The following is a 22,077-nucleotide window of genomic DNA, read 5'->3' on the forward strand; positions in this document are numbered from 1 at the left end:
AAAGCAGGGGGAAGAGTGGGAGGAGATAAATTAGGACCTTGGGATTATGAGATACACACAACTATATATTAAACAGACAAACAACAAGGTTCCTCTGAGCAGCACAGGGAACTATATTCAATATCTTCAGTATCTTCTAATAACCTATAATAGGAAAGAATCTGAAAAAGAATACACACACACAAACACACATGACTGAATTACTCTTGTGGTACACCAGAAACAAACACAACACTGTAAACCAACTACACTTCAATTTTTTTTTAAAAAAAGAATAAATGTGCTTCTTCCTCTTTCACCCTCCTCAGACCTATCAATCTTCAGTGGATCAATCTTGGATCTCTTCCTTTCACTAAAACCTTCAAGTCAAAATGATCTGCATTACAGTTATATCTTTCAAAACCTATACTCTAAAAATCTGTTCAATACACCTTTCTGTAGAAGCAGCAGATTCCCAATGAGATGGTCCAAGACCTGCATCTCCGAAGAGATCAGGAGCTTTCCACCTGAAGCAATCCTACACCATCACTTTTGAAGAATCTTCAAAAAAGGCTTTTATCAAGTTCTCATACTTACCCTTTTTATTGGTTGTGAAGTACTTGGAGTCAGTCATGGTTTTGGATCTTTAATGTGCACCTAGAGCATGAGAAAAGAATACCCTTATCTGAGTTATTTGGGTCCAACAAGGGATTCAACTAATTTTAAGAACATTTATATATGAGAATATCTAAATTCCACAATGAGTCTCTTCATCCTTACCATCATGGGTGATCCAAAGGGATGCAAGGATAGTTAAGAATGAAACTTCTGTGTCAAAAAGTTAATTGGAGCAAACTCCAAAGGCTTAATGGAAGAAAGTGAAAATCTGAACCTATCATGGCTTTATGATTTCATCCACAATTATCTCCTCAGAGCCTCTAAGACCTAACGCTAGATCTTTCTGTAAATGCATCTCCATTAGCCACTCCAATATTTAAGACAAAGTTTGTGTTGAAAGATCTCCCTATTACTTTCTATTAAGGCAAATCTGACTTACTCCCAGAGTCTCTTAGAAGCATAGAAAAACTGAAAGAGAAATTATTTGTATCAATCTATTCACTACCACATGTATCAATAAAAGGAATCTCTTTCAGAAAAAAAGAAAAAGGGAAGTCTAAATTAATAGGACAATATTCTTTCATGACAAACATCTAGAGAGGCCTTAAAAATTGTTTTTCATATTTCCAACAACCTACAATTACCTCCAAAAGAAATGATCAGTTTACACTTAAAAACAATGGAAAGAACTGAGATATCTGTTTAGTCACATTGAATACAAAAAAGAATCAGAACTTATACTAAAAAGAACATGGGTGCCAGCTTGAACTTTACCTTTTCCCTTCCAATTTCCAGAACAACTTCAGCTGACATAAGACTCCACTGGTAAAACAAAACCAGCATGGACTAATCACATTTCTCCCCAAATTATGAAACAGTGTTCTCTGATTTGAGAAATTCTAAAGACTTTGTCCAATGTACTTGACTTCTTCAAATACATTAAATTTTTCTTTTAATAATATTCCTTCTGCACTTAAAAAAGGTATCTTCTTTTTTTACCACCATTATTACTACTAATCATCACCAAATTTACGACAGATGCCCCAGTACCTGCTCATTACTTTCAGGTCAAAACAACATCAGTGATAATACATTTGGCAAATTTGAGTGACCACACCTTTGCAAACAATGGTACTTATGAATATGAGGAAAAAAGACCTAAGCACTAAACAAATCAATGTAATTAAGGAAAAAAGAGCCACAAAATCATGAAGTAGTGACAAGAGCTTGGCTCAACTTTGTTCTCTAAAATGTACTACTTGGGTAATTTAAGAGAAATTAGACTCATTTGCTATCTTTCCAAGCAGCTACTTAATATTTATAATCCTGATCCTTATATACAATAGTGCTTTAGGTTGTACCAGAATTTCACTGAATTTACTGGGTTAAAAGTGAGCTAGAACTCACATAAATCATTATAGAAAACAAAAATTTCTGTTTTCAGCATACTTGTTACAATTTAAAATGACTCTGTAACAAAGACTTGCCTTATGAAATATTTTCATAATGCCTTTCTAGCAAAAATTCAAAGAATGTTATAATCATTTAATCCGTTCACAATGGAAACTAAATGTGAAGTGGGCAAACTGAAGAAAGGAGTCTCTCACGTAGAAGACCTGGAATAGATCTGAAGTTATTATCTAAGGACTTACACATGGCATTGCACTGTGTGCTCAGTTTGACTCTGAAATCCCATGGACTGTACCCCTTCAGGCTCCTTTGTTCACAGGATTTTCCCTGCAATATTGGAGCGGGCTGCTATTTCCTCCTCAGGGGATCTTGCTCACACAGGGACCGAACCTGTGTCTCCTGCACTGGCAGGTAGATTCTTTACCACACTCAGCCACCTGGAAAGCCCAAGAACTTACATACACAAAGAGGAAAACCAGTATACAGAAATGATTGCTAAAGCCTGACAGGAGGGCCATAGCCCAAGGCCATTATGGTCTCTCCAGGATGTGATTATGCCACTCTAATCCTATGGGGTTATCAAAGCTTAAAACTTCCTCAAGATTTAAAAACAAAAGCTGCTTGGAATTTTTCATTGTTTCTTTGAAAAAGGGCCCCCAAATTGTTTTGTTTCCTAAAGCTCTGACACATTCACACCTATTAAATTTCTAACAGAAATTTTCAGCACAATCTATTACACACTAAATTAACCTAGTCTTAAGTCCTACCTTTAATAGTGACTCACACAATTTCATTACCTCCCCTAACAATCTTTATCACTGAGGAAGAGATTTCTGTCCTATCCATTGTGAGCACCAAGTGTTCCTAACTAGGGAATAATGTATTCAACCACAAAACTTCAGCGAAGAGGAGAAAGTACATAATCTTAGATACTAAATTAAAATTCCTGCTTTTAAAGAGAAGGGAGAAACTTACCACTCACTCTCTTCCTTCACTCTGTCCTACACAAGAGTAATGTAATATCCCTTAACAGCTACCAGCAGAGAAACATTTTATCATGTTAGCTCCTGCTAACAAAGAAACTCCAAAAAAATAAAATTAAAACTAAAAAAAAAAAGAAAGAGGCAGACTTGTACAATACTGTAAATGTACTAAATGCCACCAAACTGTTCACGCAAAAATGGTTAATTTCCTGTGAACTGCACCTCAAAAGATGCATATGCATCTATTTTTAAATGAGACAATCACATGCCAGGGAGGAACACAGATTCTCTAAAACACAGGACGGTGAAAACTGCTGTCTGTTTTAGAAGCACCACCAACCCCCCCTCCAAAAACGCAGCCAAGATAAAGACAGAGCTCAAAGAATAAATAAAGTATTCGCTGAAAAGCCTCAAAAATCTAGCCTGGATGGGAGTGGAGTTTGGGGGAGAATGGATACATGGATGTGTATGGCTGAGTGGCTCTGCTGATTGAAACTAATATTGTTAATTGACTATACTCTAATTTAAAAAAAAAAATCAAGTTCTTCTGGGGAGTGGGAGAGAAGTTATTCCTCAGGAGAGATCCAGAGCAAAGCGAAGCCAACATGGAATTGGAACTCACACTACCTTTTTACCAGGTCAAACTAGACAAGTCATCCATCGGCTGCTCTACCGGCTTGAGGTATGGCCTCAGGACATCGTTTTAAAACATAAATGAGGCTGACAGAGTCAAATGCACAATTTCTCTAACTTTCCTAGCCCAGAGTGTGATGTCACTGCATTTCAGAAAAGGCCTCTCTGTACAGGATTACACGTCTAGATTTAACATAACCTAGTTTCTACTAAATATAGGCTGTGACAGTTTTCCCTTCTCAACTATTCCTCCTTCCTTCTGGTGCCCCTAAAGAGAATAAGGCCAGAAAAAAATTAATAGGGGTCTTAACTCCAAATGGCTCTCTGGGAAATAGCAGCTAATTTAGAGTTGGTGAGGCCACTAAATCCACTCTCTTCACGTGAAGTTGGATTTTACACAGCTGGTGCCCGTAGGGAAAAAGTGAACAGAATTAAACCAAATTATAAAGTGGACAGGTCATTTTAGTAATCTTTCATTACAAGCATAAGGATGAGAAGTGCTAATTACACATTTCAATAACACATCTTCATGTATCATTTATTGCATACAAAATTACAACAGATAACTCACTACAACAGACATACCTATCATTCCCATTTAACTACAAAGTACTCTGCATACAGTAAGAAAAAAGGTCTTTAAGTTTTACATCCAATTCTTAATTGAAATAAACTCTGGAAAACTTATGCCTGGAGAGAGAGAAGGAAGGAAGAAAAGAAAATGTGTCCTTCCTAATTTGTTACTTGTTCAGCTTGATTCAGAACTGTGCCTTAAATGTAATATTTTAAAACACAGGTAGAAAGCTGAGCACGGAAGAATTGATGCTTTTGAATTGTGGTGTTGGAGAAGACTCTTGAGAGTCGCTTGAACTACAAGGAGATCCAACCAGTCCATTCTAAAGGAGATTAGTCCTGAACATTCACTAGAAGGACTGATGGTGAAGCTGAAACTCCAATACTTTGGCCACCTGATGCAAAGAGCTGACTCACTGGAAAAGACCCTGATGCTGGGAAAGACTGAAGGCAGGAGAAGGGGACAACAGAGGATGAGATAGCTGGATGGCATCACTGACTCAACGGACATGAGTTTGAGTAAACTTCAGGAGATGGTGATGGACAGGGAGGCCTGGAGTGCTGCAGTCTATGGGGTGGCAAAGAGTCAGACACGACTGAGTAACAGAACTGACTAAAAATACAGGTGTGTTTAAAGGAGAAAAAAAGATGGAAGAACCAGGTTTTCTTGAGTCTCTTAAGTCACAGAATGTTGTTTAGTGGTTAAGTCACATTCTACTGTTTTGCAGCTCCATGGACTGAAGCCTGCTAGGTTTCTCTGTCCATAGGATTTCCCAGGAAGGGACACTGCGGTGGACAGCCATTGCCTTCTGCAGGGGATCTTCCCAAGCCAGGGACCAAACCCTCGCCTACTGCAGGTGAGCCACCAGGGAAGCCCTCACAGAATGTTAGCTTTATACTAATTTTACCATCCAGCTTTCAGTGAAGCTATCTGCAGAACACCCTCTACTTTCGGCTTCTTTGGGAGTTTAAACTGTCAAATACCTGTAAACAGTTCTCACGTTCCCACCAGGCTTAGTCACCACTGGCAAAGTGTTACACGTTTTCTTGTACAGCTGCATCTCCTTCATCTGCTGCTTTCTATTATTACTTTGTAAGTGTACCCTGAAGCTAAGCAACACAAGTATACCAGGAAGGTGATTAATAATTTAAATTGTTCCTCACTGAGACCACTTTCTTGGTCATTCTATCTTTTCTAAACTTACGGCGTTTTTTTTTTACTTTCTCTTTAAACTACAAGGATTGTTAACAGTGTTTTGGCATTTTTAAAACCTTTAAAAGTGAAAAGTTTAATGAAGCAGCCACACTTTATTCACACCGCTTCATAATGGAGTTTAAAAAAAAGTCTGCCCCCAAATAGAAGAGTGCTGTTAAAAACTAACAGCATGAATAAACTCTTTGGATTTAAAAAAAAAAATGGAATTAACAGGAAGTTCCAGTTTCTTTACCTCTGTCTTAATCCACAGCCTTTCTCAAACCAGACCGTTCCTTCTAAGACCCCGAAGAAAAAACTCCGGGCTAACATTTACTCTCAAGAGCTTCCCCCTCTCTCATATCGGGTCAATTCTCTGGGTTTTTCTTCCCTTTCTTCGGAGTCAGGAATTCCTCTTCTTTCCCGAGGTGGTAAAAATTCTACGGCTATGTTCCTCCATTACGAAGCAGAGAGGCGTCTCTTAACCTCAAATGACGGGCGACGGCGAGGTTTACCCATCTAGGAGCAAAGCTCTGGGGAACCCCTTTTCCCTTTCCTGAGCTGAGCATGTCCTACCTAGCCTCTCAGAGAACGACGCCAAACCGGGAAGAAGCAAGGTTCTCTCCTCGGCCTCCGGTCTCCGCCAGCCACACCCCTGGCCTCTGACCCTCTTAACCCCCCGACTTCGAACATATCTTTCCCCCAGTACCCCCCAATTCCCACCCCGAGGATTCCCTCGCCCCGCCCCAGCGGTGGAGTCCTTTTCTCCAACCCTCTTCCTCACAACGGTCACACCCGACGGCTCACTCCATCTTCAACGGTCACGGTCCTCGGATTTCCTCTCCTCCGCCTGTCTCCAACCAAGTCTGGGGATCCCCCATCCCCATCAAAAAGGGACACACCCCAGAGGTAGCCGCCTACAACTCACCGTAGGCAAGGGCGGGGGTGGCAGCAGCGGCCAGAGAGCACGGCCCGAGCGATGTTGTAATGGTTTCCTGCACGTCACGACTCCTTCTCCAGGTCTAAGCCACTGCGCAAAACCCACTTTGCCCGGTACAAAGATGGTGGACAGGAAACTCTTACGTCAGAGAGCCTCGCCGTGTGATGTCATCCAGACGCGCGAGAGAACGGGAAAGGAGGGACTACTCTCTGTCGCCTTGGAGACGGAAAAATTTTGCGCGGTGGGGTAGAGATCTGAGATCTAGGCTTCGGAGGAAATTCATCTGAAAGAATCTAGTAAACAAGCTGACATCCTCTGGATTTGTTTCCTCACACAAGACCTCTCTAAAAACTTACACAGAGTCAGTGAAATGCCTGTTGCTTTCTTTAAAAAACAACAAAACCCAGCTAATTCCTTGGGCAATTAAAATACACGGACAGTGGTGATCCAGCCCAGGATTATACAAGGGCAGTGGAACTGGAGGAGACTGGTGCAAGGAAAAAAGGTTGAGACGGTCTCAAATCTATGTGTGAATCCATTTGAATCCGAATCCCTGCCCTGAATGTGACTAGGAAAGTTACTTGTCTCTTCAACTTCAGTCTTCTTACTTGTGAAATAAAGACGATGATAATAACTCTTACCAGTTTATGAAGCTTAAACCGGATTAGGTTGGTAAGAAGCCTAGCATGTAATAGGTATGCTTTGTTAATTGTTTTAGTTAAGTCACAGCTGACTCTTGTGACCTCATGGACTGTAGCCCACCAGGCTCCTCTGTCCATGTGATTTCCTAGGCAAGGATACTAGGGTGGTTTGTCATTTCCTTCTCCAAGGGATCTTCCCCACCCATGGATTGAACCCGTGTCTATTGCATTGGCAGGCGAGTTCTTTACCAATGAGCCACCAGGAAAACCTAGGAGTTTGCTTACGCGAAAGAAGTCCCTTTCAGAAACCAAGACCTAGAAATCTCTGTATCTTCCCCTCAAAACTAAAACTTCCCACATAAAACTGCTCTAAGTAAAAATAATAAAAAGTCTTTAATCAAGAAAGAAGAATGTGAAGAGCCTAAGGCAGAAGCTGGGAAACCAAAATGCAAAGGGGACTGAGAAGCAGTCAGAGAGGTAGAAGGAAAAGAAGGCAGTCATAATGATTTAGAATGTTTTTAGAGTTCTATGAAAGTATAGAACTGAATATCAAAACTGTACCTCTGAGGCCTACCCCCACCTCCCCCAAATTTGTTGAATGACTAAATGTATGAGTGAGTGGTCAAGAAGAACAGTTGCTATAGAGAAAAGGAGGAGCCAAAAAGTGTCCAAGAATTTAGCAACACAAAGGTCTTTATGTCATTGCCAAGACCATTCATAGAGACATTGAAGGCATAAGTCACGCTGCAGAGGTTGGAAGATAAATGGGAGGAAAGGAATGAAAACAGATAACTCCTTAAAAAAAGTATGACTGAAAAGAAAAGAGATACAAGATGGTGTCTGAGGGAGAAGCAAGGATTTATGTTCTATACTTATACATTGTCTTTACACTGTCCCTTTAGCAATACCATGGGTTCAACTATTTTTCCTACTCATATGACTCCTAAAAAGCCTATCTCTAGCCTTGACGTATTACCCAAACTTCACCACCAAATTGCTAACAACACTTTTGAGTAATTCTATATATATGCCAAGTCATAAAAGTACGGGGTAAGGTGGGGATTTTAAAAAAACACACACACAAACCTGATTCCAGGTACAATTCACAGAAGACAGAGTTGTATTTTGTAAAGAAGATGCCACCAGAAAAATCTTTGATTCATACCTCTTCCCCCGTTCAAAAACTTCCAAGTTTCTCATTTTCCTAATTTGTATAGACCCTGTCCTTCTCCGGTAGTCATGTATGGATGTGACACTTAAACTATAAAGAAAGCTGAGCACTGAAGAATAGTTGCTTTTGAATTGTGGTATTGGAGAAGATGCTTGAGAGTCCCTGGACTCCAAGGGATTGACTGCAGTCAATCCTATGGGAAATCAGTCCCGAACATTCATTGGAAGGACTGATGCTGAAGCCGAAGCTCCAGTACTTTGGCCACCTGATGCAAAGAACTGACTCCTTGGAAAATACCCTGATGCTGGGAAAGGTTGAAGGCAGGAGAAGGGGACAGCGGATGAGATGGTTGGATAACATCACCGACTCGATGGACTTGAGTTTGAGCAAGCTCCGGGAGTTGGTGATGGACAGGGAAGCCTGGAGTGCTGCAGTCCATGGAGTCACAGTCGGACATGACCGAGAGACTGAACTGAACAGATCTGTCCTTCTCCCAGTTTTCCCCGTTTTTTTGTTCTTTAGTTTTCTTATCTACAAAATGGAAAGTGAAAGTGAAGTCGCTCAGTCGTGTCCGACTCTTTGCGACCCCATGGACTGTAGCCTACCAGGCTCCTCTGTCCATGGGATTTTCCAGGCAATAGTACTGGAGTGGATTGCCATTTCCTTCTCCAGGGGATCTTCCTGACCCAGGGATCGAACCTGGGTCTCCCTCATTGTAGACAGACGCTTAACCGTCTGAGCCAAAGAAACAGTAATATCCAATCATGATATTATTATAAGGATGACATGAATTAGGCTACATAAGTTACTTAACTATGCCTGCACATAGTATATATATGAGGAATGAGGCAATATATGGCCCTGTTGTTGACCAGGACTTGTTCTGAGTAGTCCATGCTGTGCTTGAGCTCAGTTGTTTTAGTCCTATCTGACTCTTTTCAACCCTATGGACTGTAGCCCCCCAGGCTCATCTGTCCTTGGGCTTCTCCAGGTAAGAATACTGGAGTGGGTTGTCATGCCCTTCTCCAGATCTTCCCGACCGAGGGATCAACTGGGGTCTCCTGCATTGCAGGCAGATTCTTTACCCACTGAGCTACCTGGGAAGCCTTTGGAGTGTGCAAATATTTGCTAAGATTGCAATTATCTCAATGAATTACACTGACAAACATTACTAGCCAGAAACCTGGGCGTCATTCTTGATTTCTCTCTTTCCCTTAACTGCCACATTCATTCCAAGTTGTCAGTTCTACCTTCAAAAAGTATCTCAACTTTGTTCAGTTCCCTCTGTTCACCTCATTAGTCCAATCCACCATGACCTCTTATATGAACTACTGGAAAACTCAACTCTCCTCCAACCATTTTCCATATAGCCAGATATTTAACTTTTTTTGAAATATAACAAACATTTCAAAAAGAGCATACATCACAAATGTAAGGCTTGACAAACATACACAAAGTAAAGCTAACTACATAACCATTACAGGGTCATCTCAAAAATATAAACCTGGTCATGACTCTGGTGTATAAATCCTTCAAAAGCTTCCCATTACACTTTGACTAAAAGCCAGTCTCCTTCTCATGACTTAGGAGTGCTCTGGTTCCTGTCCACCTCTCTAACATTTTATTTTATCGTCTGTCAGTTCCTCTTCATTTCACTCCTTGCTAGGTTTTGCAGCCCTCAAATACTCGAAGTTGTTTCCCATCCTAGGGGCTTTATAACCACTCCTCCTACCTATTCGTCTTCCCTAACTCTATACAGGGTTGAGTTATGACTGGCTCATAATTTAGGTCTTGTTTTAACTGTAATCTCATAAAAGCACTCCCTGATTACCCTATCTAAAAGGTTCTTCCCTCCCAGCCCCCACTGCCACCCTCTTCCTAGCCCTCTTATTCCATTTGGTAGTGAGTGAGCCAGTGAAGTCGCTCAGTCGTGCCCGACTCTTTGCGATCTCATGGCCATAGCCTGCCAGGCTCCTCTGTCCATGGAATTTTCCAGGCAAGAATACCTGAGTGGGTTGCCATTTCCTTCTCCAGTAGCTTCCTTCCTGACCCAGGTCTCCCGCATTTCAGGCAGATTCACCATGACTATGACTTTTCCCAAATGTACTCAACGGTTTGAGGTCCACTTAATTTCTCAGTGGAGAAGGCAATGGCACCCCACTCCAGTACTTTTGCCTGGAAAATCCCATGGATGGGGGAGCCTGGTGGGCTACAGTCCATGGGGTTGCTAAGAGTTGGAGACGACTGGCGACTTCACTTTGACTTTTTCCTTTCATGCATTGGAGAAGGAAATGGCAACCCACTCCAGTATTCTTGCCTGGAGAATCGCAGGGACGGCGGAGCCTGGTGGGCTGCCATCTATGGGGTTGCACAAAAGTCAGACATGACTGAAGTGACTTAGTAGTAGTAGTAATTTCTCAGTGGACTTCTGGTCCTGATATGAGATACAAGGAGATACCAGGTTACATCACTCTAGTAGAAAGCAACTGGCAGAGAGAAGCTGAGATAAACGTGAGGTTAGAAACAACCTTCCCTTTGGTTACAAAGGCCAATACAGGGCTTCTGTCGAAGCTGGTTTGAACAGCCTCATTTCTCCCAGCTGTTATTACCATATGAATCTCACCATATTAACCTATCTGATGGCTCTTAACACCTTTTCACATAAGCACAATCAATTTTTGTGTGCCCTATCTCATTATACCATAAACCTGAGTGGGGTTTGTGATGAGGTGTTTATTATTTATTGGCTGTAATAATTGACATTGTTATTTGACTGCCTTTTTTTCTCATTGTAATAATGTCAGTTTACTTTTAAAATATTCTCAAAGAACTATTAACTGACTAACAGTGAAACAGGGAGTGGCTGCTGCTGCTAAATCGCTTCAGTCGTGTCCGACTCTGTGCGACCCCACAGAGGGCAGCCCATCAGGCTCCCACGTCCCTGGGATTCTCCAGGCAAGAATACTGGAGTGGGTTGCCATTTCCTTCTCCAATGCATGAAAGCGAAAAGTCAAAGTGAAGTCGCTCAGTCGTGTCCGACTCCCTGCGACCCCATGGACTGCAGCCTACCAGGCCCCTCCATTCATGGGATTTTCCAGGCGAGTACTGGAGTGGGTTGCCATTGCCTTCTCCGCTATCTCTGCCTATGTCGCTTTAAATCCTTCCCTAAGGCTGCAGATAATAGTGAACCACGACCCCCGCCGCAAGCAAAGTGAGGCTTCCATCTCCACATTCCCTTGGGTCCCTCGCCCCTATCTGGTTCGCCCCAGGGAACAAACGCCTCAGCTACGGGCCGAGCTCAGGCTCCAGACGTCGACGCAGTGCCCCCAACACCTTGCCAAAAAGTCTCCGCAGAAAGAGATCAGAGCTGTGGCTTTCCAACAAGACAGCGACGCAAACCCAGTTAAGAAAAGTAAAACCAATCAGCAGAGACCTCTCCTCCAGCCGATCGCCTCTAGTGCCTCCTTTACTTTCAGCAGAGGCGGAAGCGGAAGTCCCGATGAGGTCATAGAGTTCCCTAGTTCCGGTTTCCAGGGCCGCATTCCGGGCTAGAGCGCCTCTCCGCCGCCGGCCCTCTCCAAGCTCCCGCGGCTTCTATTTCCGGCTGCGGATTCTGTCATAAAGCGGAGACCTCCTTTCAATCGCGGTGTCGAGGGTCCCTCGCGCCTCGCCCAGGGTCAGCGCGCTAGGACGATCACGGTGGGGGTACTGCTCAGGCCACAGCTGAGCCAGGCCGCGGAGGGCTGGCCGTACTGGTGCACATCCGATCCCTCAGATCCGCCTGGCTTTTGAACCCTCCTGAGTTAGAGTCCCTGACTGGCAGCCTCCAGGACTGCCGCTCGACAGGCCAGCGCCCAGCGCCATGCTGTCTTCCCCGTAGTCACGCTTTGTCCCGTGAGGCGCAGCGTTAGTCAAGTCACCCCTCTTACACACTATTTCTACCCACGTCCGTGTTAACTTCGTCCTTCACCTCCCTTCACTCGAACCCTCCCCCTCACCTTGCCTCCGGAAGAGGTCTTTTTTTGCCCAGTTCCAGTAAAATTGAGGGGCTGTCCTTTGAGATAAAAGTTACCGTTGAGACTGAGCACCCATCTGGCGCCCCCCAAAAGTTCATGCTTACTAAAGAGCTTGTGGACAAGAAAAATCCAGTGCACACACCAAACTATGGCTGAGCATGGGGCTCACATCACAACTGCCTCTGTCGTGGATGACCAGCCATCCATCTTTGAGGTGGTAGCACAGGACAGTTTAATGTCAGCAGTGAGACCTGCTCTTCAGCATGTGGTCAAGGTAAGGATTTAATTCGCTGGAAAGTTTTAGGGATGTCTGGGGTGAAAAAAAAACAAACCAATAATTTGAATTTGTTGGCCTCGGTTTCGGAATAATCAATTAGTATATAATTCATATCCTATGGTTTAACAGTTATGGAGTCTCTCTTCTGTGTAGAGTGTTGTGAGCACTACATACCCAGCCCTTCAGGGAGGTTAAGGTGTAGAAAGAAAAATGTAGACTTTAGAGGGGAGAAAAGGAAATATAAATAACAAGGCACAGTAGCTGTTGTAATGGAATGAATTTCATTTATTTTGCTGTAGGTTCTTGCAGAATCAAATCCTGCCCACTTTGGCTTCTTTTGGAGGTGGTTTGATGAAATCTTCACCCTGCTAGATCTTCTGCTCCAGCAGCATTATCTGTCGAAAACCAGCGCCTCCTTTTCTGAAAACTTTTATGGCTTAAAGAGGATTGTAATGGGAGACCAACACAAGCTCCAGAGATTGGCCAGTGCTGGTCTCCCAAAGAAGCAGTTTATGAAATCAGTTATGTTCCTGGTTCTTCTTCCCTATCTGAAAGTGAAACTGGAGAAGCTGGTTTCTAGCCTGAGAGAAGAGGACGAATATTCCATCCATCCCCCTTCTTCCCGCTGGAAACGATTTTACAGAGCCTTCCTAGCAGCCTACCCATTTGTTAACATGGCCTGGGAAGGCTGGTTTCTGGTACAGCAGCTTCGATACATTCTAGGAAAGGTTCAACATCACTCACCACTGCTGAGGCTGGCTGGAGTTCGGCTAGGTCGGCTTACAATTCAGGATATACAAGCTCTGGAGCACAAACCAGCTGAGGCCAGCATGATGCAACTACCAGCTGGGAGGTAAGGCCTTAACATTTCCCCAAAGTCTTTGATTAGTAAATCCTAAAATCTGATCCCAATTTCATAATTCACCTCCCTCAGTCCACTCTGAGGTCACTTCATAAAATCATTAAAAAATTCATGTGTCTGTAAAATAAGGATTGCCATCCTGTTAACTTTCCTCCTCATACTTCCTACATTTTTGTGCACACTTGCTATATACCAGGCCCTGTGCTGGTACATAGATGTTTATGTATATCACCTCAATCCTTACCACAACTAAATGAAATAATGCATAAGCACCATTTAACAGTTGAAGAAACTAAGTTCTAATAGTTAAGTACCTTGCCAAGGCCACATAGCTTGAAGGTGGCAGAGCTGAGATTCCAGCCTGATCAATACAGTTCTAAAGACTGCTCTTACCGTGGTGCTCTCCCCCTTCCATTTGGTGCTAGTGGTAAAGAATCTGCCTGCCGCAAGAGATACCCGAGACTAGGGTTGAGTTCCTAGGTTGGGAAGATCCTCTGGAGTAGGAAATAGCAACCCACTCCAGTATTCTTGCCTGGAAGGGCCCATGGACAGAGACTGGTGGGCCACAGTCCATGGGATCACCAAGAGTTGGACAGGACTGAACGTGGACACACATCCCACTTCTAGTTAGTGTTTGTGTTCTCCTACAAGTTCAAATATATTCCTCAATACCGCTGAGTTTTTTTTTTTTCCCTGGATATTACTGTCCTTCACCCCCTGCCCCAAAAGATCTATATAATCAATATACAAGTTGATTTTATATAGTCTATATAATCTCACTAATTTCTTTCTCAAAACACAAGCTCTAGTCATTAAAAACAAATCTTAGCTCCTATACTCCTAAAATATTGTAAATCAGAAAGAGGGAATTGTTTAGAAGGGACCATTAAGGATACAATTTTCAATCCCCAAGCTAAATCAGATTCCAATGAAAAATACAAGAACTACGTTTCTATTAGTCATTCTGTGATTATACCTAAATACTTTCTTTTTGCCTCCTTGTTATATTCTCCAAACAGCATTGGTGAGAAGATAAAGTCAGCTCTGAAGAAGGCCGTCGGGGGTGTTGCCTTGTCCCTCTCAACTGGCCTTTCGGTGGGTGTATTCTTCCTGCAGTTCCTTGAGTGGTGGTATTCATCAGAAAACCAAGAAACCGTCAAGACCCTGACTGCTGTGCCTACTCCACCACCACCTGTACACCTAGACTACAATTCTGATTCTCCCCTGTTACCCAAAATGAAGACTGTGTGCCCACTGTGTCGGAAAAACCGGGTGAATGACACGGTTCTCGCCACCTCCGGCTATGTGTTTTGTTATCGCTGTGTGTTTAATTACGTGAGGAGTCACCAGGCTTGTCCTATCACAGGTTATCCAACAGAGGTACAGCATCTCATTAAACTGTACTCCCCTGAGAACTGAAAGGGATTAGCACCTTACCTCACAACAAAATGATTGCACTGTAAGGCCACAGGGCTGGTTTTCCGCAGGGTAAATAGCATTTTTGATACTTCTCATTCTCAATTAATAATTGTGTGAACTTCAGACAACCACATGGATTTCTTTAAAAGGATTTACTCATTGATCTTAACGTTTTAGCTTGCTCCCTAGACACCCCTACTTAGAGTGGACTGAACTGGTTAGAGAGAATCAGGACTGGCAAGGGATGTGAGGGTCAGCAAAGAGGAAGGGATAAAAGAGAATACTTGACACAGAAGATCTTCTCTCCCCTTTGTTAAAGGACAAGAAGTATAGAAGCTCTCAGGGAAAACCCAGGTTAGACCTCATTAAATGGGTGGATGCTTCTGTGCATCCTTGTGTGCTCAGTGGCTCAGTCACGTCTGAGTCTTTGAAATCCCATAGACTGTAGCCCAAAAGGCTCTTCTGTCCATGGGACTATCCTGGCAAAAATACTGGAATGGATTGCCATTTCCTCCTCTAGGAGAGCTTCCCAACCCAGGGATCGAACCTGCCTCTCTTGTAGCTCCTGCCTTGGCAGGCAGATAGATTCTTTACCACTGAGCCACCTGGGAAACCTGCCTCTGAAGAATAGGTTTTATTGGCTTGCAAACAGTATGAAATATGGACTTGCTCTTTATAGACATACTTAGAAACACTTTAGGAAAACAACAGCTCCTCCCATCTGCTGTGGCCCTCTGGTTAAATAACACCTGCTACGGTTTATCAACTTTTAAAGTTCCCTTTGTGAACCACACATGTCTTCCTTGGGAAACTGGTTAAAGGAAAACAGAGGTTGAATGTATATACAGAATAGTCTGAAGATTTCAATGTGAAAGCAAAGTGACTAATGAGATGGAGTAAAATACCTAACTATGACTGTGTACATAAAGCACCTTTCAATAAGCTCTTTCTGCTTGTTGTTAAGTTTGCTAAACTGACATGAATTATTCTGGCTATTACTGAAGTTTCTATGAAACGCTTAAATAAATTTTAAGAATAAATGTTTTTGGCAAAGAGCTGTTCCATGTCGTGATTATGTGGAAACTGAAAGATTAGATGAGGTATTTATTTATTTTGGGGCACACCTCAAGGCTTGTGGGATCTTAGTTCCCAGACCAGGGATCAAACCAAAACCTTCGGCAGTGAAAGCCTAAGCACTGGACCGCCAGGGAATTTCCTAGTTGAGGTACTTACAGTAAATTTTCATTTAGACCACTTTGGACTTTTTGAGGCATTTTGTATTATTTTGCTTTTTTCGCTAATCCAATACTTGGAGAGAAATCCTCTACTCCAACAGCAAGAAATTAGTCTTGCGTGAAATACCTTATTCTACAGAAACACTTAAGTTACCTATGTAGAAAAATGCAAGCCACTGGATTGGTAGGTTGGTGAAAATATACAGGTTTATTATTTTTTTTAATTATTATTAGGAGAGGAAGAATGAAAATGATTTGTAAGTGCCTCTGCTGAGACAGGTGTTTTCTAATACAACTCATTTTAGCAATTCAAAGCACATTTTATGACACCACAAAGGTAACAGATATTGAAACAATATCCTACAGATTTTAAGATACTTAAATTTTTTAATTTGTTTCAAAGTTAAACCCAAGACATACTGACTTAATAGGAAATCCAATGAGCAACATTTTTCCAGGCTGAACACCTGTTTTCCCTTAGTCTGCCCCAAGAGAGCATGTACATGGTAATTACTTTAATTTTACAATCACTGCTAAACAAGCATTTTAACACAGTAATAAGTCAATAAGGGAACTGAACCAGATTCAGGGATGAAATAATGCAGTCTTCCATGAAGATATCAAAGCTGTCTTTTTCACCTCAACCTACAAAGAAAACATGAAAGTATCAGTAATACAAAAGCATACTAAAGAAACGCTCTAACACATAATAAAGCCAGTATCCAAATAGACTAGAACATACCAGTGTAGAAAAACCATAACCAGAATCAGCTCAGAGAGAAGATTAAGGGGTCATACCCTGGTCAAAGCCAACACTGAAGCAATGGCAATACCAGGTCAGACTATGCTTCACTCATCATCGCATCATTGCTTTCACCTCCTTGTATTTCATAAGAGCAGCCCCAAACCCTATTTTCACATCAGAGAAAACTTGGGTTTACCCATGGAAAAAAAAATTAAGGCTTCTTTTCAGACAAATTTCAAGCACAGGCTTTCAATATTGCATCTTCCACTATGCACCTTAAGCAACTCTGCTGTACAAAATGTTAACATGAACAAGTTTTGTTTTGGGGTATGTGGTTTTTTTTGTTGTTTGCTTTTAAAATACAGAATAGAGAAGCATTTACAGTTCAAAATAATTTCTGGTTTTAGTGAGCCCAAACACCATGCCTGATAAAATCTTAGGGACTGTCTGTGAAGGGATTTGTAGTCTAGTTCTAAAGGAAAACCTTCAGGAAAGATTTTCTACTAAAAAGCCTTTATAAACTCTAATTCATTTAACGTATAATTTGACTTACAATTCTACTGCCAATAAAGATGAAAAGTATTAGCCATAAAAATTTTATAGAAGTCTTCTAAAGAGTCCAAAACCCGAGGGGAATATGATTTGACAAAGGTCCATAGCAAATTAACAACAGGGTTGGAAGCGAAACAGGTCTGGTCACCAGATTTATATTTTTCCATTACCAGCTAAATATAGGGTTTAATTTCATTTTTCTCCAGAGGATGGGCAAGGTAAAGGAAACAATGCAAAGCCTGAGTAATTCACAACCTGGATAATCAATTTCTGAATGAGAAAGTTGACTACATTTTATTTATTCTAAGTGACACTTTCTCGTGGTTTGCAAACAATGTCAACCTCCCCAGCTTTTCAGCAGAGTACTGTCAATATATAAGTAGCAATTTTGGACACACAACATGCTTCAGTCAGCCACTTATAAAGACTGATACTCCCTAGTTAAAACTGGACAGCTACATATGGCCTGTGTTCTCCATTCAGCAACTAAACTCCACAAAGAGAGCGAAACTACTAAAAACAAAGTGCCTTTTTAGAGGCTTGAGCCTTGATCCCACCAGCCTTTGCAGGAGTACGTGTTACAAAAAAAAACAAAGAGCTAACAAAACTTAATTTAAATAACTCTGTCTCAAAGCAGGAAACTTGAGCCGAGCTCCAAGTGTGCTCCAGTCACTCACAGTGGGCACACTTTCCTAGTTCTCTTCCTCAGTAAACTTCTCTGTCTGGCGTGCCTTCCCTGCCCCTTTCAATCTGGAGAAAGTCTAATTATAGTTCTAAAGCCTTGTTCAAATGTCACCTCTGTTAAGCGAAAGTCGCTCAGTCATGCCGACTATTTGCGACCTCATGGACTATACAGTCCATGAAATTCTCCAGGAGGGGGTAGTCCTTCCTTTCTCCAGTGGATCTTCCTGACCCAGGAATCGAATCGGAGTCTCCTAAATTGCAGGCGGATTCTTTACCAGCTCAGCTATCAGGGAAGACCCCTTCTCGGTTAACTGGTCCCTAACTCCCTCAGTTACCCCCTCCTCTGACTCTCACAGCACTTCTTCCGACCATAGTAGGCGTCACATGCCAAATATTCACTCATTCCCATCCTCCACCTCCTTGTCTCATCCACCAGTCCCATCACACAGACAGAGCTCCTGAAGAACCAGGACTGGGTCTCACTGGCCTTTGCAACCATTACACTCAGCAGAGAACCTGGGGCAACAGAAGGCGGCTCAATAAACGAGCGTTTAATTTAATCAGTGAATGACCCTCCCTACTAAACCCTAAGCTCCTAAATTATAAAAGCATCAGCACAATTTATAAAGCTGCCTTACCTCCAACATTTCATGCTGGTTTAAGGACGTTCCGCAAGCATCTATAAGCCCTCCTTCCTCCAGCTTCTAACTCAAGGCTTTCTGCATGGCCCCCTGCGCAGGACCACCAATACTTACACGCAGCGGACTCTCAAAATGATGAGAAGAAAAATAACAATACTACTAACACGTCCAAACCTCACCAACTTCAGGAAAGACTGAGGGAAGCCATTCTTGTGGGGGAAACACGAGTAAGGCCGGAGCCAGGACGCAAACCAAAGCTGCAGGCAAGGGGCTCTGCAGTCCGCTTTCCGAACCTCCCAAAACGCTTACGTCCTACATTCTCACGAGGCCTGCCCGAGCCTGCTGAGGCTGACGGGAGCCCACCCTGTGCTGTACCCCTCGAGAGGCACCCACTTGCCGCTTTCCAGACTTCTACTCCTCGCGGCAGGGCCGGCAACCCCAGCGAGACGAACAACCAATCACGCGGTGGCCAGTGGGTCACGTGGCACCCAGCTTTGAGGCGGGGCTGGTGCGGAGAGCAGCCAATCGGAGCGCGAGGCGGACTTTGGGGACGGAGCCGGCCAGAGGGCGCAAGCGTGTTTGCAGTCGCTCTGTGGCTGGGCGGGTTCTGAAGCCTGAGTTAGAAGTTAGACTTAAGGTAGTTTCTGCCAGTCCTTTAATTCCTTAATTTCCGACGTAGGAGAGGCTGTTACCTAGAGTGCCTTGTTTCACTAGGGAAAGGCATCTGAGGCAGGGTTGTAGAGTGTGTGTGCTCTGGACTTTTGGGAATGTCGGCTAAAAAAGATGTACAACGTGAGAGTTGTGGGTTAAGTTCTATTTGGGGCAAAATGAGGACTGCAGCCCGGGAGGCAGCATCTCAGATAGCTCTGAGAGACTTCCAACGCAGCAGTGGGTGAAAGACAAGATATAAGGTTTTCTCCTTTGCACGGGAGACAGGGATCAAGACCATCCCCATGGAAAAGAAATGCAAAAAGCAAAATGGCTGTCTGGGGAAGCCTTACAAATAGCTGTGAAAAGAAGAGAAGCGAAAAGCCAAGGAGGAAAGGAAAGATATAAGCATCTGAATGCAGAGTTCCAAAGAATAGCAAGAAGAGATAAGAAAGCCTTCTTCAGCAATCAGTGCAAAGAAAGAGAGGAAAACAACCGAATGGGAAAGACTAGAGATCTCTTCAAGAAAATTAGAGACACCAAGGGAACATTTCATGCAAAGATGGGCTCGATAAAGGACAGAAATGGTATGGACCTAACAGAAGCAGAAGATATTAAAAAGAGGTGGCAAGAATACACGGAAGAACTGTACAAAAAAGATCTTCGCGACCCAGATAATGATGATGATGTGATCACTAATCTAGAGCCAGACATCTTGGAATTTGAAATCAAGTGGGCCTTAGAAAGTATCACTACGAACAAAGCTGGTGGAGGTGGTGGAATTCCAGTTGAGCTGTTTCAAATCCTGAAAGATGATGCTGTGAAAGTGCTGCACTCAATATGCCAGCAAATTTGGAAAACTCAGCAGTGGCCACAGGACTGGAAAAGATCAGTTTTCATTCCAATCCCAAAGAAAGACAATGCCAAAGAATGCTGAAACTACTGCACAATTGCACTCATCTCACATGCTAGTAAAGTAATGCTCAAAATTCTCCAAGCCAGGCTTCAGCAACACGTGAACCGTGAACATCCTGATGTTCAAGCTGGTTTTAAAAAAGGCAGAGGAACCAGAGATCAAATTGCCAACATCCGCTGGATCATCGAAAAAGCAAGAGAGTTCCAAAAAACATCTACTTCTGCTTTATTGAGTATGCCAAAGCCTTTGACTGTGTGGATCACAATAAACTGGAAAATTCTGAAAGAGATGGGAATACCAGACCGCCTAATCTGCCTCTCGAGAAATCTGTATGCAGTTCAGGAAGCAACAGTTAGAACTGGACATGGAACAACAGACTGGTTCCCAATAGGAAAAGGAGTATGTCAAGGCTGTATATTGTCACCCTGCTTATTTAGCTTATATGCATAGTACATCATGAGAAACGCTGGACTGGAAGAAGCACAAGTTGGAATCAAGATTGCCGGGAGAAATATCAATAACCTCAGATATGCAGATGACACCACCCTTATGGCAGAAAGTGAAGAGGAACTAAAAAGCCTCTTGATGAAAGTGAAAGAGGAGAGCGAAAAAGTTGGCTTAAAGCTCAACATTCAGAAAACAAAGATCATGGCATCTGGTCCCATCACTTCATGGGAAATAGATGGGGAAACAGTGGAAACAGTGTCAGACTTTATTGTTTTGGGCTCCAAAATCACTGCAGATGGTGAATGCAGCCATGAAACTAAAAGACGCTTACTCCTTGGAAGAAAAGTTATGACCAACCTAGATAGCATATTCAAAAGCAGAGACAGTACTTTGCCGACTAAGGTCCATCTAGTCAAGGCTGTGGTTTTTCCTGTGGTCATGTATGGATGTGAGAGTTGGACTGTGAAGAAGGCTGAGCACCGCAGAATTGATGCTTTTGAACTGTGGTGTTGGAGAAGACTCTTGAGGGTCCCTTGGACTGCAAGGAGATCCAACCAGTCCATTCTGAAGATCAGCCCTGGGATTTCTTTGGAAGGAATGATGCTAAAGCTGAAACTCCATTACTTAGGCCACCTCATGCGAAGAGTTGACTCATTGGAAAAGACTCTGATGCTGGGAAGGATTGGGGGCAAGAGGAGAAGGGGATGACAGAGGATGAGATGGCTGGATGGTATCATGGACTCGATGAACATGAGTCTGAGTGAACTCCAGGAGATGGTGATGGACAGGGAGGCCTGGCGTGCTGCGATTCGTGGGGTCCAAGGAGTCGGACTGAGCGACTGAACTCAACTGAAAGGCGGAGTTCAATACCCTGAAGCACTCATTTTACAAAAGGCTTTTTGTTAGTCCTGAGGATCTGATGTCACCATGAAGGGATTTAGTGCTTCTCTAGGTATGAGGCAATGGAAGGTTTGAGATCATAAAATCTGTTCCTAAAAATATCCAACTATCTAACACCTGTCCCACCAGATTCCCTGGAGCACAGAGTGCCTCACTCCACCCTGAACTCCCTCAGGGGCTGTTGAAGGTCAACAGCTATTCATCTCTAGGCAGATGGCAAACTCTGTTGTTCAGTTGTTGGCAATGCTCTTGAAAGTGAAAGTGAAGTCGCTCAGTCATGTCCAACTCTTTGGGACCTGTGGACTGTAGCCCACCAAGCTCCTCAGTCTATGGGATTCTCCAGACAAGAATACTGGAGTGGGTTGCCATTTCCTTCTCCAGGGGATCTTCCTGACCCAGGGATTGAACCCAGGTCTCCCACATTGCAGGCAGACGCTTTAACCCGTAAGTGCCAATTGCAGTTGACAGGAAGAGCTCTCGGTTCAGACAATGATCCAGCAATACTGTGCTTGTGCCAAACTTCCACCTGAGCTCTAGAGAGGTTGGGGTGAACTTTGATGAATGTGCCCCTTCTTCCCCACCCAGGGGAAACTTA

At 43.1% G+C, this 22,077-nt stretch overlaps 2 protein-coding genes, 1 long non-coding RNA gene and 1 other non-coding gene across 14 annotated transcripts in view; 1 reads left to right on the plus strand and 3 right to left on the minus strand.

Annotated features, from left to right (window-relative positions):
* AP2B1 (adaptor related protein complex 2 subunit beta 1) overlaps positions 1 to 11,614 on the minus strand; it is a 112,262-nt gene extending 100,648 nt beyond the window's left edge. For 2 of the 11 annotated variants that reach the window (XM_069602824.1, XM_069602818.1), the window contains exons 1-3: positions 11,574 to 11,614; positions 6,317 to 6,621; positions 577 to 636 (exon numbers count right to left, since the gene is read on the minus strand). In XM_069602824.1, coding sequence (XP_069458925.1) covers positions 577 to 613 — 37 coding nt within the window. In that variant the 5' untranslated portion in view covers positions 614 to 636; positions 6,317 to 6,621; positions 11,574 to 11,614. Of the gene's footprint in view, positions 1 to 576; positions 637 to 2,249; positions 2,445 to 5,644; positions 6,622 to 11,573 lie in introns of those variants that run through there. The other 9 variants (XM_069602828.1, XM_069602822.1, XM_069602827.1 and 6 more) reach the window with 7 other exon arrangements.
* Positions 11,615 to 11,641: 27 nt separating this feature from the next.
* On the plus strand, positions 11,642 to 15,767 carry PEX12 (peroxisomal biogenesis factor 12). Its single transcript, XM_069602829.1, has 3 exons — positions 11,642 to 12,430; positions 12,733 to 13,286; positions 14,315 to 15,767. Exons 1-3 carry the CDS (start codon positions 12,305 to 12,307, stop codon positions 14,712 to 14,714), a joined length of 1,080 nt encoding a protein of 359 aa, XP_069458930.1. The 5' UTR covers positions 11,642 to 12,304; the 3' UTR covers positions 14,715 to 15,767.
* Positions 15,768 to 16,138: 371 nt separating this feature from the next.
* On the minus strand, positions 16,139 to 19,042 carry LOC138447222 (uncharacterized). Its single transcript, XR_011259740.1, has 2 exons — positions 18,569 to 19,042; positions 16,139 to 16,594 (listed from the first exon to the last, which is right to left on the minus strand). It is a non-coding gene; the product is annotated as an uncharacterized lncRNA (long non-coding RNA).
* On the minus strand, positions 16,718 to 16,814 carry LOC138415549 (Z30 small nucleolar RNA). Its single transcript, XR_011247303.1, has one exon. It is a non-coding gene; the product is annotated as a Z30 small nucleolar RNA (small nucleolar RNA).
* Positions 19,043 to 22,077: the final 3,035 nt, after the last annotated feature.

This window comes from Ovis canadensis, chromosome 11, assembly GCF_042477335.2.
Source record: "Ovis canadensis isolate MfBH-ARS-UI-01 breed Bighorn chromosome 11, ARS-UI_OviCan_v2, whole genome shotgun sequence".
NCBI lineage: Eukaryota > Metazoa > Chordata > Mammalia > Artiodactyla > Bovidae > Ovis > Ovis canadensis.